The sequence below is a fragment of the Vulpes vulpes genome, chromosome 4 (assembly GCF_048418805.1).
Source record: "Vulpes vulpes isolate BD-2025 chromosome 4, VulVul3, whole genome shotgun sequence".
Lineage (NCBI taxonomy): Eukaryota > Metazoa > Chordata > Mammalia > Carnivora > Canidae > Vulpes > Vulpes vulpes.
This window is the reverse complement of record NC_132783.1, coordinates 43,298,906-43,315,600: the sequence shown is the minus strand read 5'-3', so window position 1 is coordinate 43,315,600 and position 16,695 is coordinate 43,298,906. Positions and strand designations below refer to the sequence as shown.

The following is a 16,695-nucleotide window of genomic DNA, read 5'->3' as shown; positions in this document are numbered from 1 at the left end:
CACAAAACATGTTAATCGATGGTTTATGTTGCTTGTAAGGTCAACAGAAGGCTCTTAGTAATTAACTTTTGGGGAGGTCAAAAGTTCTACATGGACTTTCTACTGCTCAGGGAGTCAGCACCTTTCTACTGCTCATGGGAGTCAACACCTCTCATGTAGGTCAAGGGTCAATTTGTATTTCTGGTTTGGCTAAACCATGACTTATGTGTGACTAAGACTGTGTTATCCTGAGAATTCCTTTTGTATCCGCCCAAGAGAAATGATACAAACAACTTAAATATCATTTAAGAAATGTTCTGGCTAAGTTCCCAAATAAGTGACATGGTGCAACTCACAAAAGAAATAATGAAGCTGAGTGACCTGATAAATTACTGTTTTCCAAAGGATGAAATGCATAGCATTGCATGAGAGGTTCCATATGGCAGTACTGGAAAGTGACATTAAATAAAATTGAAACATTCAATGAGAAAGTTATTTGCTACTTAGCCTTCTTCCAGTTTATTTGATTATTTCAATGGGGAGCCTTCAAAATTACAATTTAATGCAAATGTGTCATTAATATCTATTGTGCTTATCTTGATTTATCTTTTTTTTAAACAAGAACAAACACGTCTCAAACTAAAAGCCTTTGGCAAGCAACAAAATCAAGCTATAATTTAATTATATTTTGTTTATATTGGTGACTTTACTGCTCCTGCTGACAGCTAGTGAAACAGTTTTTTCATTTATGATAGTTTTCTTTTCAAGTAAATTTAAGAAGAAAAAGTGCATCAATTTAAAGAAAGCACAAAATAAATAATAGTGCCAATGATTCACATATCTCATGACACTCGTTAAGTTGTGGGAAACATTGAGGTAAAGTCTTGTAGAGGCCCTTGATGGATTTGTAGAATCAGAAGAAACAGTTGAAGGAAAGAAAAGGGGAAGAAGGAATAGAATCATGAAAACAAGGAGGGCAGGATGAGAAAAACCACAGTCAAGAATAAATCTGGCCTGGTGGGCGACAGTGAGAGAATCACCTTTCTTAGAATCACAGGCTTATGTTCGGGGATCCAGCCAGTCAGCCAATTTGTGTTATAATTATTGAACACTTACTTGTCAAGCAGATGATACACCCAATTAAAAGCAAGTTGTTTTCTACTACCTTTAGATACTTTATGTAAAATAGTTGTAATGAGAACAAGTGTGGTAGAAAAACAGTGCTTTAATTTCATCCTTTCAATTTAACCCTAGCCAAGTCATTTAGTCTTTCTGAACCTGTTTCCTTGTTTGTGAAACTGATATCATAAATATTAACTTTGCCTGCTTGTATAAGAATTGTTATTAAGGGACACCTGGGTGGCTCAGTGGTTGAGTATCTGCCTTCAGCTCAGGGTGTGATCCGGGATCGAGTCCTGCATCAGGTTCCCCACAGGGAGCCTGCTTCTTCCTCTGCCTATATCTCTGCCTTTCTCTCTGTGTCCGTCTCATGAATAAATAAATAAAATCTTAAAAAAGATTGTTATTAATAAAATGATAGCTAACATTTGTTGTGTTTACTTCCCAGACACTGCTTTAAGCTCTGTATATTTTATCTCTTTTACTCTTCACAAGAATCCCATAAGTTTGTAATCTTATGGCTATTTTACAGATGAGGAGACTGAGGCACAGAAAAGTTTAATAGTTTGCCAAAGGCCACAGTACAAATAAATGATTGTGCTACTATCTGAACCAAGCCATCTCATTTCAGAATCACGCTTCAGAATCAATAAGCTAACTTCCTCTTGGCATGATTGAGATGCCTATTTTTTTTTAATATTTTATTGATTTATTCATGAGAGACAGAGAGAAGACAGAGACATAGGCAGAGGGAGAAGCAGGGTCCTTGTAGGGAGCTTGTTGTGGGACTCGATCCCAGAATTCCAGGATCCCATCCTGAGCCAAAGGCAGATGCTCAACCACTGAGCCACCCAGGCATTCTGAGGTGCCTAATTTATATTCTATGAAGGGCTTATGCCTTAAAAAGCAAGGCTTAGGCATTGGCCATTGGCCATTCTCATGTTCAGTCCCTAGTATATGTAAAATGTCTGTTTGGTTATTGCACAATTATCTATGCTTTTTGTGTAAAAATAAATTCCATATTGATCTAGAATAAATTATACAAGAAGGATAACTATTTGATAAACTAGTTACTAAAGATAAATGTTATTAACTCTTAATAACTTATTGATGACTTATAGATGTTATTCATTTCTACTTGACAAAAGCCAGATTTTCCCTTCAGATTTTAAGTCAGTAATATTGTATATGCTGAGGTAGCAAAAAATCTTTTTTGGCAAAACTCTTAGAGGTATTTCTACCAACTCCTTGCTCAGTAATGTATTGGCATATTGCCCATCTCAATTTGCCTTCTACCTCTCATCTTATTCCACATTCTTTCCTCAGCCAAGTGAGAATTCACAAGAGAGAGAAAGCAATAGTTCACCCTTCCTGGCCAATCTCTTACAGTGTGCACCGTGCCTGCTTTGACATTTGGTTACAGATACCTGAATCACTAATTTGTCAGCAAGAAAAGCACTATTTTGCTTTCTCCTCTCCATTTTTCTCTTCCTTCCTCAGAAACCAACAAGATGTGCCAGTGATGGGAATGAAAAAAAGAAGTGAGAGACGATGCCACACATTTTCAAGCCCTTAGCAGAAATGGGACTCAGGAAGAGGGGAAGGTTTGTACTTGTACAACAGTTTTACATGGGATCCCTCTATAGTTTAGCTGTGTTGGAGAGCAGAGACTCCTGTGATTGACATTTCCTTAGAATCACCTCTCAGTGCTCAAAGAGGTAATCTTGCACATAGACAAGGACAAATGCATGGATGACAGAATCTGGGTGTGGCAAAGGTAGTTCAAGATCTGGTCTGGAGCAGGTTAAATGGTGAGCCCCTGTCCCTAAAAACATGTGCACCAGGAACCTGTGAATATGACCTTATTGAAACGGGTCCTTGCAATTATAACTAAGCTAAAAATTTTGATAACTCCAGACACCTGTATAAGAAGAGAACCCATGGAGAGAAGAGGAGAGACACAGGGAAAGTCCATGTGAAGATAGAGATTAAAGGGGGTGCATCAACAAGCCAAGGAATATGAGGGATTGTTGGCCATCCCCAGAAGCTAAGAGGCATGCCAGGCACACAGATGCCCTCCAAAAGATTTGCAGTGAATAAACAAATTTATTAATGAATTCAATGGGCCCTCATGTATTTAACTGTAAAGTCAGAGCACTAAATTAGTGACAATTTCTATCTTTAAAATTCTAAGATTCTAAGAACATGTCTTCTCTAAGGCAGAATGAAATAGTTAAATAGGAGAAATACACAGAAATTTAAGAGAACAGGAAATGAGGCATGCCTCAGTGGTCAGTCTGTTAAGCAGCTGGCTCTTGGTTTTGGCTCAGGTCATGATCTCAGGGTCCTGCAATTGATCCCGAGTGGGGCTCCACACTCAGCTCGTAGTCTACTTGACATTCTCTCATTCCTTCTCCTTCTAATCCTCCCACTCACTCTCTCTTTCTATCTCAAATAAATGAATAAATATTTAAAGAAAAAGAGAGAAATACGAACAGGAGGAGGGGCAGAGGGAGAAGCAGGCTCCCTGCTGAGCAAGGAGCCCAACCTGGTGCTCAATACTTGATCCAAGACCCAGAGATCATGACCTGAGCCAAGAGGCAGATGCTTAAACAACTGAGCTCCCAAGCACCCCTACATCCTTCCTTTCTAGGGAGTAAAGCAATAAACCTCACTAACTCTTCTCTACATTATTTGTTTAATTTTTAAAAATTATTTATTTATTCATGAGAAACACAGAGAAGCAGAGACATTGGCAGTGAGAGAATGAGATTCCCCATGATTCCATCCCAGAATCTCAGGATTAGGACCTGAGCTGAAGGCAGACACTCAACCACTAAGCCACCCAGGTGTCCCACTCTTCTCTACTTTAAGTCAAATCTGCACTTGAGACGGCATACTCACACTGCTTGTATTTGATAGTTACTATCAAAGGGCCCATTGCCATGTATTTAAGGGCGAGATGAAGCTTCCACTCTTCAACATTCCCCTACCAGTAGATTGCCTTGTTCTCCTTCCATCTCTCTGTCTTGGCTTTTCTAATTATGAACGTTTATGTGTGTGATGGGTAGAGATGGAAAGGGAACATTACTCTGCTAACCAGGAATCTGGGCTTGCTCCTGGTTTCATTAGACACAAATAGAAATCTGTGCAAACTCATTATATCAAGTGGATTCCATACTAAGTAGGATTTACCTTGAGGAACCAGAGAGCTGTGGGGAAGAATGGCTACCCCCCAAAATGGGTTTAAAACCAAATATCTAAAGGACTAGTATAGAACTGGTTAATCAAATGGCAAGTGCAAAGGGTTCCTATAAACGCCCTTATTTCAATATCTTGCTTTCCAGGGTGACTTAGTTTTCAAGAAATGGCTTTGTGGGTATATTTAAAAAGAATTACTTAGAAGAAAGTACATGCACTTCAATGCTGCATGTAGAAGCTAAATAAATATAATATAGTCATCTAGCAGAGATGCAGTAGGCATTTTACTCCCTAAATCAAAGTAAAACTGAGAGTCTTAACTGACTCATGGGGCTGACCACACACTTCTGTATAAGTGCTAATTTAATAAACCATGGTCCCTGAATGACATTCCTAATCGGTCACTTAATAAGTGGGTATTAGGGTAGAATACAAATTATTTGAGTTTAACCTTCAACTGCTATACATTTTGAAGATGGAAATTTACTTTTATTCTTGTTTATATTTGGGACAATCATAGTATGAAATGGATAGGATTTTGGTCTGCTAAAGGTGCCTTTCAGATATATTTGGCCTAAAAACTAACTTTAACTTACCAGAAGCCAAAACACTGCCACAAGGAAATGTCTTACATATGAAGAAGAAAAGACCCTGCTCTTTAAATTCTTCTCTGTGGTGATGCTCCCATTAAATAAAATCAATAGTTTCAGTTATGGTATGAAATTAGGTTCTTTCTATGTAAACTTCTTTATGTTCTGCTAAAGAGAATCACAATAAAATAGGAAAATGGATGTTCCATAGTGTCTCTAGACAAGAGTGGGACTGGCACGTCTGCAGTTCTCACCTGCCATCTCCTTCTACCTTAGAGATCTCCCAAAAAGAGCCTTGGAGACTGTAAGTCATCTATAGCTGTTTCTTATAAGGACTATGAACATATGTTTATAATGGATGGTATGTGATAAGCTATTATGGCAGATGACTGACTAGGTTTTCAAGCCAGGATATTTTAATTTAAAGAACAGATTACTTCATATCACGGAGGCCAGGAATTGGGAAGTGCTTGTATTGATGATAGATGTGGTTAGAGCTAGAAAGTTGTCTGAGCTCAGAGTTCTTGGTCCTACTGCTCTGTCTTTCACCAATAACTTCATCTTGCTCAGGGGGTCTCCTCATCTTTCCATTCTTCCCAGCAATTTTACTTCCTCATAACATCTGCTTGCTCATGCCATAGGTATGCCCAGGAATCACCATGGCTGTCTCAGACTCACTCTACTGGAAACTTGAGCTTTGGGTTTCACAGCTAATCACCCTTTTCTTTAGGTTTTCTCATTCAGATTGCACAGAAAGGAAATTTGTTTGGCCTAGCTTAACATGTTCTTTCCTTTTGTTTTTAAACCAAGCTTTGTAAAGAAACTCACAACAAAATGCACTCATTTTAAGTATACAAGTCAATAATTTTCAGTAAATTTATGGAGTTGTGCAACCATCACTACAAGCCAGTTTTGGAACATTTTCAACACAAAAAAATCCTGTGGGACCTTCTGCAATCTCCAGTTCCATCTCCAGCTGTAGACAACAAATTATGTGGTTTCTGTCCCTATAAGAATGTCCATCCTGGACATTTCATATAAACGGAATCATACAATATGTGATGTTTTGTCAGACTTCTTTCACTGAGCATAATTGTTTGGGGTTCATAGGTTATAATCTGTATCAGTAATTTGTTCCTTTAAATTGCTGAATGGTAGTCCATTGTATGGGTATCCTATGTTTTAGAATATTTCGAATCCATTTCAAATAGAAAATCCAATGGATTATCCATCTCACCAGTTAATGGGCATTTGGATTGTTTCCAGTGTGACTATTACGAATAGTGTTACTATGAATATTATTTCAAAACCACCTGTCTTAATTACTATAGCTTTAGAGTAAGTTTTGAATTTGGCTTGTGTAAATCCTCCAACTTTGTTCTCCCTTGACAAAACTGTTTTGGCTATTCTAGGTCTTTTTCATTTCCATAAATTATTTTGGATCAGCTTACCAATTTCTAATGATTTGCTATGATTCTGTGATTCTGATAGGGATTGAATTTAATATATTAATCAATTATTTATCAACTTGGGGAGAACTGTCATCTTAAAATATTGAGTCTTTCAATCCATGAATATGTAGCATCTCTCCATTTATTTAGATATTTAATGCTCACAAAAATATTTTGTAGTTCAGTATGCAAATCTTGTACTTCCACTGTTAATATATTCCTAAATATTTTATTCTTTCTAAAGGTTTTATAAAAGTCACTATTTCCCTAATTTTACTTCTGGATTGTCATTGTTAACACAAAAATATGATTTATTTTTATTTATTTTATAGCTTGTGATAGGAAATACTCTCTTCTAGTTTTTTATTGTGGATTTTTTCCACATAATGCTGTAGTCTGCTAAGAAAAACTTCTGTTTCTTCCTTTCCAATTTGCAGTAATGGATCTATCTATTCATCTACCTGCCTATGTACCTATCATCATCTTATTGTACTACATAGAACCTTTGGTTGTAATTTTGAATAGAAGTGGTGAGAATGGCCATCTTTGCTGTGTTCAAGATCTTAAGAGTGAAGCATTAAATATTTAACTATTAAGTATGGTGTTTGGCATACATTTTTCATAAATGTCCTTTTCAGTTTGAGCAAGTCCCATTTTATTTCTAGTTTATTGAAATCTCTAAATAAAAATGAGGGTTAAATTTTGTCAAATGTTCTTTCTGCATCTACTGATTCTACTAATAGAGTGCATTGCTGTCCTGGATTTTCTTGTATTAAAGCAGTCATACATTCCTGGAAAACTTCACTTATTTATGTTTTCTATCCATTTTTATATGTTACCAGAGTTAGTTTGGTAAGGATAGTTGCCTGATTAATCATAAAGGGTATTGGTCTGTAGTTTTCTTTACTTGCTTTTTCTTTTCTTTCTTTTCTAGCTTTGGTGCCAGGATAATGCTGGCCTCAAATAATGACTTGTGTAATATTCCTTCCTCCTCTTCCTGAAAGGGTTTGAGAAGAATTGGTATCATTTCTTTTGAAAATATGTAGAATTCAGAATTGAAGCCATTTTCCTTGAAATTTTCTTTATGGGACCATATAAGACTTTCAATGCAATATCTTTAATTGTTTTTTTATTTGTTCAGACTACCTATCTTCATGAGTCAGTTTTAACAATTTGTTTCTTTCTAAGAATTTTCCCCACTTCATAAAGTTTTCTAATTTGTTGTCAAGCTCATTTTTTTGTGTCAGGTAATATCATAGATTACTGTTGGCCTTGAATCACTTTTTCTTGGCATCCACCCATTTGTGGCTATGGAGGGATAAAATTCCATGGTACAAAACCAAGTTGCCAGATGGTTGTCCCATTTGGTAGAGATTAGAGAAGACAGGTGTGGCACCGTTCTTTGGTAGTCATGGGCTGGAAAACATTCTGAGTTTAATGCAATCCACCACACAAGTTTAACATTTCAGCATAAATTTTTATACTTACTCTTGTGTTGGGGACTTTGTAATGTTAAGATAGCACTTAAAAGCGGAATCTTTGTCACTGTTGCATTTGTGCCAGTGAAATCAGTCTTCATGACATCACTGGTTGTGGTTCCTAATTATGTAAAAACAATAAGCAGCCATCAGGGGTGTAATTAATAAAAAGAAGTCTTATTAGTATTAATATTAACATCCAGTTACAACTTGAATATTAGTTACTGAAAATCTTCTGATCAAGTTTTAGAAAGCCGACATTCTAGCATTTACCTTTTGGTGTCTGGTTAATCACATTAAGAAAACAGAGGCATAGTAGACTCTTCTACATTTCTGCTATAGTTTATCTCATTTGACCAGAACAGTAATCTTATTAATTAAATAATAATTGTGATCATAATTTTATGTATAAGACTCAGAAAAGTTAATTTCCTTATTGTCACATAACTTGTAGTAAGAGAGAAGCAGGATCTGGATCCAGCCTTTCTGATGCAAAAGTTAACTACTCAGCTACCCTAGAAAGGGGATGTGGTAAGGAAGTGGTAGTACTTGAAGATGGTACCAAGGTTCCCATGCTGTCTGGGAAAGAATCTTCAGGTAGATAGAATAGATAGCAGGAGAGGGATAATAGGAATTCCATAGGATAAACTTTTAATTACATTTAGTTCATTTTTTTGGAGGGGGAAGGAAAATTAACAACAAAGAAAAGAACTTGAAGTAACTAATTGAGAGAGAAATCTTTGAGAAAATGAAGAAATATCTTATTGGCATAGATATTGATGTTCACGATAGCATGGAAGTACAAAAGATCACCCAAAAGGCAGAAACTCAACACTTGAGGATGAAGGGACATGTGGGGATAGAGATTTGGCTTCTTATAGTAACTCCAAAAACATATTGTTGGAAAACCCTGGAACAGGATTTCCTCTTTAGAAATTTTTGGTGAAGAATTCTTCTGCTGAGTTAAAATAGAAAACCATGAAAAAGCAAACCTGGTGGCCTAAAGAAACTCCTAGCATAAGGCAGACTCAACAGTCTTGGACATGGAAAAGAGGATATATAGTTAAGAAAGATGTGGGAAGCTGGAAGATTAGAAAAATACAGAGAGCAGAATAGTGGAATAGCTGGGGATAAAATGTCAAAGAGTTTGCTTTGAGAATTATCTATTATTGATGTGGATTATACTTCATAGAAGAGGGTAGAATGAGAATGAGACCCCACACTCAACTCGGGACAAGTTGTTAATTATACAGTGTCCTGTAGGCAATGGAAGGAATCTTGCATGCTTTAAAGGTAACCAAAGTATTTTTAAATATACCTACTGGACCTAAAAAAATAAATAGAAGGAAAGATGTGGAGACAAATGCTGCAACAGCCATAAATTTTGAAATTTTACTAGTACACTGAAATGTTTCAAATCCTAGACTCAAGAGACAAGAAAGTGGGTGACCTACATTTATTAAGAGATGAAAATCATAGTCTCGTATTAACATCTTGTTTGAAAAATTTTCCCAATTGCACTTTTGGTTTGTACTTAGTAGATTCTGGACATCTGCCAGGAAGTGATTGACATCTCAGAAAAAAATGAAACCAATCTTAAATCTGTTGTTTAAATTTATATTGTTTGCTCTCCTTCAGTTTTTCTGTCTGACCATTTTCCCCCAGATAACACTATGTATCTGCTTTGGTCTACAGGTGCAAATTGTACTGTAAGCCTAAGTAATATATGTATTGGAATATGACAAACATTATTTTGCTTGAGAAATATTAATTTAAATTGTGACATCAAATAATATTGACTCCACTTTTAGGATTTGTGAAATTCATGCCCTTTTAAATCTTAGAACTTTGGTATAGGTAGAGTGAATGAAAGATAAAATATAGGAATTTTAAAACCATATTTGACTTGGAATAAGAAAAGCTTCACACAAGATGCTTGAAAAGTCACATCAATACCAGGGTATAAGAGCAAAGAAAATACCTTCCCTGAAGCCATACCCTGAAGTGAAAACCATTGGCTAGAACAGAGTAGAATGAATGTGAGGGATAGGGGCGGTTTTATAATTGCCTTGAAATTATTGATGTGAAATTCAATTTGTATATTTCAAAATGATTAAATTTTTTAAATAAAGTTTTGGGAGGAGGCAATAAATATATTATCTATATTAGGAATTTAAGATATGTTTGTAACAAATTGGCAATTGACTTGAAAAAGAGGGTTTGTGGAGTTAAAATTCTGCAAGGCATGGGATTAAGCAGCTTTATTCCTTTGGAACTATATAGTTTGAATTACAGTATTGTTTTATCTAATGCACATAGCAAAAGCTGCTTGTGTGGTCCCTTTGTCTTCAGAAATAGAATATGGGATAAGTGACTTTTTGACAAAGTTACCATTTACTAAAACATATGCTAAGAATACTAATACTGTGGTATGTTAATTTGGTTTTATGTTTAAGAAAAGACATTTTGTAGTCAAATTAACTGGAACTACACAGATTGTAAAAAGGCCAAATGGATGTCTTTGTGATAGGATTACTAAAATTAAAAGAAATGTTATTATGCATTGTGACACCCCAAGAGGATAGTCTTTTCTAAAGCAATTGCCCAAGGACCTTCATTTCCAGGGATCATTTTATGGACTACTTACTGCTCCATAGAAATTCCGTATCCATGGTAACATAGGTAGTCTAGGATATACCTAATTAAAGTAATGTCCTGATTCATTTAAGTGACTTCTGGGGGTAATATTAAAGAGTCACTCATGGAAAGATTGGGAGGAGCCTAAATACTTACACCAGTGGTCCTATGGAGATGCATCAAAGCAGCTGCAAAGGCCAGAAATATGCCTCTTAAGATTTTTTTTCAGATTTTCTGATCTTAGCATTCAAATGCTAAGCCCAAGAAAAAAAATATATAAAGGGGTGTAGGCCAAACACCTGAACAAGGAGAGCTCAGGACTGCAGCTCCTCCAGTACTTCACTCAGATAATGGAACCAGGCTACAATGGAGTTCCAAAGAATCTGAAGAAAAAATTGTGATGGTGGAGGTCAGTGTGGGTAAAGTAGGACTAGAGCTCTCAGTGAGAGACAAGAAGAGGAAGGAGTTTTATTTCTGTGTGAATTCTGTATTTCCTTTTCCTTATTATTTAGATGGGTTAAGGTATGTATGAAGAGCCCCTTGAAATTGTGAATTTACCAATATCCTCCCTCTTGCTAGAACACCTAGAACCTAGGTATAAACCCAGGGAAAGTGAGAAAGAGTATTTAGGTGTCTTCAAGATCTATCCATTTTCTAACTCAGTTTATAAAGCAAGATCATATGGGAATTTGGGACTGATACCAGGCCAGATACAAAGTGTTACCTATATTGACAGTGGCTCTTTGCTTATATACCCAAGAAATCAAGTGGTTTACAGTAGTTTGGTGACCTCAGAAGGATCTAGTAATTTATGATTCTTTTTAAGCCTTTGTTCTTCCTTAGAGACTTCATTAATAAGTAAATATTGACTTTCCACTTCTAAAAAAATCTAGTTTAATAGTGTTTCTTGGAGCCAAACCAAATATTAATAGGGTTGTCTCCTTCATTCTCAGATCTACTCACCCTATTTATCTACATGTTCTTACACATCAGTGAATAATTGACAACAGTGCTTATGGGGACATTTGAGCTGCCCCTTTGAAAACTGTGGTTCGTAACAATTATAAATAGGTTACTCTCATGTCAGATGGTGGGTAGTTGTTTTGTTTGTTTTCTGGTTGTAGAATGCACATTACTTCTTAAAGTTTATTGTGAATGGCATTTAAATAACATAAAAATACCTTATTTCAGTAATTTTAAACCGTACTACTGAAGCCCTAAGGGCTCAGTGTAGAAGCCTCACAGACCACCGTTAGCAGTAAGAGAGAGAAGCAGTAGAAGTTGACCCTGCCTACATATACATACCACCACCACATTGCTTCAAACAAGTAGTTCAAATGCAATTTGTTTGATATATTGGCATTTTGACTTCCTTATAAAATTTTATATGGAAATGTATCTGTCAATTAAAACATTTAGATAATAATTGTTTTACTTAACAATGAGGATCCTAAAATGGTAACCTTGCCTATCTACTCTAAAAGTAAGATGAAGAATGTCAGAGTAGGTGGAAATCAGAAGATCTACTGTTATTGTGAAATTCAGGTGTTAATAATGAACGGACACTATACACAGGAACATGGCCTTTCATCTAGATATATTTAATCTTTTTAGTTTTTAAATTTTTTGTTTATTTTTTTTAATTTTTATTTATTTGAGAGAGGGAGAGTGAGCGTGCACATGCTCAAGAGAGAAAGACAGAGAGAGAGGGGGGAGAGAGAGAGAGAGAGAAAGGGAGCACCAGCAGAAGGAAAGGGAGAAGCAGGCTCCCCGCTGAGCAGGGTGTCTGATGAAGGGTTCCATCCCAGAATCCTGGAATCATGACTTGAGCCCAAGGCAAACACTTAACCAAATGAGCCACCCAGGGGCCCCCATATTTATTCTTTTTAAAACACAATTCTGACAAACTTCTCAGAGAAATTAATAAAATAAAAAGTTGGTTCTTTAAGAAGATTGACAAAACTGACAAACTCTTAGACTGACAAAGAAAAAAGAGAGAGGACTCAAATTGCTATATCATGAATGAAAGTGAACATCTTTCTAACATCCTTACAGAAATAAGAAGGGTTATAAGGCAATACAATGAATGACCTAAGATTTTACTTAGATTAGATTATATAATCTAAGTGAAATGGGAAAATGCCCAGGAAATCACCAGTCACGACCAAAATTGAGTCAAGAAGAAATAGAAAAATCTGAATATACCTGTAATGAACAAAGAGATTGGCTTAGTAACAACAACAATAACAAAAATTCACAAAGGAAAACCCAAGACCAGATGGCTTCACTAGTAAAATCTACCACATATTTAAAGAATAATTACCATGAATTCTTCACAAACTCTTCCAAAAATTGGCAGAGGAAGGAACACATCCTAATTCATCCCAGGAGGCTAGTATTACCGGATACCAAAATGAGGCAACAATATCACAAACCTGTATCCCTTGTGAATATAGACACAAAAATTCTTAACAAAATAATATAGTTCAAATCCAGTAACATATAAAGAGCATCATACACCATAACAAAGTGTGATTTATCTCAGAAAATCAAGGTTGGTTCAGCATATAGAAATCCATATTAATAAATTAAGGGATAAACATCACACAACAATCTTTATGCTGAGAAAAAGCATATGGCAAAATCTAATACCTTTGAATGATAAAGCACTCAACAAGCTAGTAATAGAAGAGGAATTCCTCAACCTGATAAAAGGCATATATGAAAACATCATGCTTAACACAATAGCAGCATACTTAATGGTGAGACTGAAAGCATTGCCCTATAATTAAGAACAAAACAAGGCTGTTTCCTCTTAACCTTTCTTTTTTTAAAGATTTTACTTCTTTATGCATGAGAGACACAGAGAGAGGCAGAGACATAGGCAGAGGGAGACGCAGGCTCTATGCAGGGAGCCTGATGTGAGATTCAATCCCAGGACTCCAGAAACATGCCCTGACCTGAAGGCAGACGCTCAACCAGTGAGACACCTAGGCATCCTCCTCTTAACATTTCTATTCAATGTTGTACTGGAGGTTCTAGCCAGAGCAAATTGGTAAAAAAATTTTTAAAAAGCATCTAAAAATTTAAAAATAAAAAACATCTAGATTGAAAAGGTAAAACTATTTTTACTTTGCAGATATTTGCAGATAATTCTTGTATACAGAAAATCCAAAGGAACACACATGCACAGATTAGAACAAATAAATAGATTCAACAAGGTGGCAAGATACAACAGCAATAAATGAAAATAAATTCCATTTCTATAGTACTAATGAACAATCTGAAAACAAAATTAAGAAAATTATTCCATTTACAATAGCATAGAAATGAATGAAATGTTAGGAATAAATTGGACAGAATAAATGCAAGTCTTCTACATTGAAAACTACAAATGTTAAAAAAAAGAAGTTAAAGAAGACCTAAAATAACAGAAAGTTGTCCTGAATTCATGGATTGGAAGACTTAAGATCATTAAGATGGCAATACTTCCCAACTTGATCTGCAAGTACAACCACAATCCCAACTGCCATTTTGAGAAATTGACAAGTTGATCCTAAATTTCATATGAAAACTCAAGTGAACCAAAATGGTGAAAACAATCTTGAAAGAGAAGAAATAATACTTAATACTTAATACAAATGATAATCCAGAGTGTATGATTTTGGCATAAAAAATAGATATAGAGATAAATGGAATAGATTTGAATCTAGGAAAAAAAAAGCCTCATACGTTTGTGACCAGCTGATTTTCATGAAGGGTTCCAAGACAATTCAAATAGGGAAAGAATAGTTCTTTCAACAAAAGGTGTTAGGACAACTGGTTAATTATATACAAAAAATGAAACTGGACATCTAAGTCACACCATATACTAAAATTAAAGACTTAAATAGAAAATCTAAAACCATAAAATTCTTAGAAGAGATAATTGGCATAAATCTTTGTGACGTTGAGTTGAGCAATGGTCTCTTAGATTTGATCCCACTGACTGAAGGAAACCTGAATGCATCACCCTGAAATATGTCTCTTTGACATGAAAATGATTTTGAATTGCTGCCAAGTAAGATGTAGCCAATGCAGCAAAAGTTTTTCTGCTTAAGGGCAGGATATAAATTCTCCTTTTACTGGAGACAGACTCTTATCAGCCCAGAGAAGGCACTAGAGGAATCTGCAAACAAATCTTACTCCATTAGTTTCATTCCAGACTTTTATCTTCCATTAGTTAGCCACCTTTGGAAGCCTAAACTACTTTCTTTTGTCTAGTCATTTCTCTACAAATTTATTGTTTTTTTTGTTCAAGATGCTTTATATAAGCCAAAATTTTAAACCATTGCTTCGAGTTACTCTTTGTTTCAAGTTTCTCATGTTTTGTGCACTGCCAATGTTAATAAACTTTTTTATCTTGTTAAGTGTCCCAGCTGAAAACCTAAAATGGGTCAAGTTTTACCTTCTCTACATGACAGAAAAAATATAGATAACTTTTCCTTCTTCAAAACTAGAGATTATAGTGCTTCAAAAGATACTATCAAGAAAATGGAAAGACAACCTACAGAGTGGGAGAAAATATTTCCAAATTATCCATCCAATAAGGCTCTAGTCTCCAAAGTATATTTAAAAAATGCTTACAACTCAACAATAAGACAACCCAATTTTTTTAAAAAATGGGCTAGAATTAAATAAACAGTTTTCTAAAGAAGATATACAAATGGTCAACAAGTACATGAAAAAATATTTGACATCATTAGTCATTAGGGAAATGTAAATCAAAACCACAGTGAGATACCTCTTCATACCCACTTGAATGGCTATGATGAAAAAGATAGACAGCAACAAGTATGGATTAGAAAATGGACAATTAGTGTCCGCCTACAGTTCTGGTGGGACTTTAATATAGTGCAGTTGCTTGGGAAATCAGTTAATCAAAAAGTTAAACATAGGGTTACCATGTGACCCAACAATTCCATTTTAAAATACATACCACAAGATAAATGAAAAGATGTAGCCACAGAAAAACTTATATAACAATGTTGATAGCAGCATTATTTATAACAGCCAAAAGTAGAAACCACTGAAATGTCCATCAACTAATAAATAGAAGTGGTATATCTATACCATGAAAAACTTTTCACTCATAAAGAAGAATGAACTACAGATAAATGCTATAGCATGGATGAACCTGAGAACATTCTGATGTAAAGAAGACACAAAAGATCATGTACAATATGATTACACTTATGTGATTTTTTTTATGTGAAATTTCTAAAATAGGCAAAGGGACAGAAGGTAGGTTAGTGGTCCCTGGCAGTGGGGGAAGGAAGAAATGGGAAGTGATTGGTAATAGATACAGGACTTCTTTTTGGGGTGATGAAAATGTTCCAGAATTAGGTAGTGGTGATGGTTGTACAATCTTGTGAATATACTGAAAATCACTGAACTGTACATTTCAAAAGAGTGACTATGATGGTACGTGAATGATATATATGAAAGAAAAAATGATTACAAATGATCATTACTCACCTTCACTTTTAACTGTTGTCAGTAATGAAGGATGTGTCGGCCCCAAAGATGCATTTAAGGATTTCTTACTGATTATTCCTAGTTTGATAAGATAGATGAAATTATTATTAATCACAATTTCATCTCACCTATCAAGGAATACATAAAAGTTAGTCAAACCTGAAGCTGAACTAGCATCCTTCTACAGAGGTACTGCATCAGCTTTTGCCTATCTTTAATTTTTTTTCATTTTGTGTCTCCTTTGTCTGAAGTAAGGAATGTAAGTACTGAATGCTTGGGTGACCCAATGACAACCCTCCCACCCATTCATACACACACATATGCACACACATTTTTTCTATGATAGGCCCTAAAAGCAAATTTTCACTGCAGATTGTTACTTGGGTATCTTTAAACGTGCAAATATATATATATATATATAGTAAAAACAAATGATTTAAAATGATCTATGATATACATTTCATTTTGTTGATTTAATTATGACACTGGACTCCCAAATTAAGAAAATTATAAAGGAGCTTGCAAACTCTTTAATTAATTAATTTGGTCATGTATGAAACATTCACTGAGTTCCTGCTCTGTGCAAGACCCTTTTCTAGACTCTTGTGGGCAGTATCCAGCTCTTAGTCATCTTTTTAATCTAAGTATATCAAGGATAGTTCTTGGCATATGGTAGGTATGTAGTAAATGTTGTTTCAGATAAGGTGGCATTCATACAAGACA

General features: G+C 35.3%; 1 protein-coding gene across 5 annotated transcripts in view; it reads right to left on the bottom strand.

The window, feature by feature from the left end:
- EMCN (endomucin) overlaps nucleotides 1-16,695 on the bottom strand; it is a 132,588-nt gene that overhangs the window by 74,247 nt on the left and 41,646 nt on the right. For 4 of the 5 annotated variants that reach the window (XM_072755572.1, XM_072755575.1, XM_072755574.1 and 1 more), the window contains exons 3-4: nucleotides 15,973-16,050; nucleotides 7,829-7,939 (exon numbers count right to left, since the gene is read on the bottom strand). In XM_072755572.1, the coding sequence (XP_072611673.1) occupies nucleotides 7,829-7,939; nucleotides 15,973-16,050 (189 nt within the window). The remainder of the gene's footprint in view (nucleotides 1-7,828; nucleotides 7,940-15,972; nucleotides 16,051-16,695) is intronic. The other variant, XM_072755576.1, reaches the window with a different exon arrangement.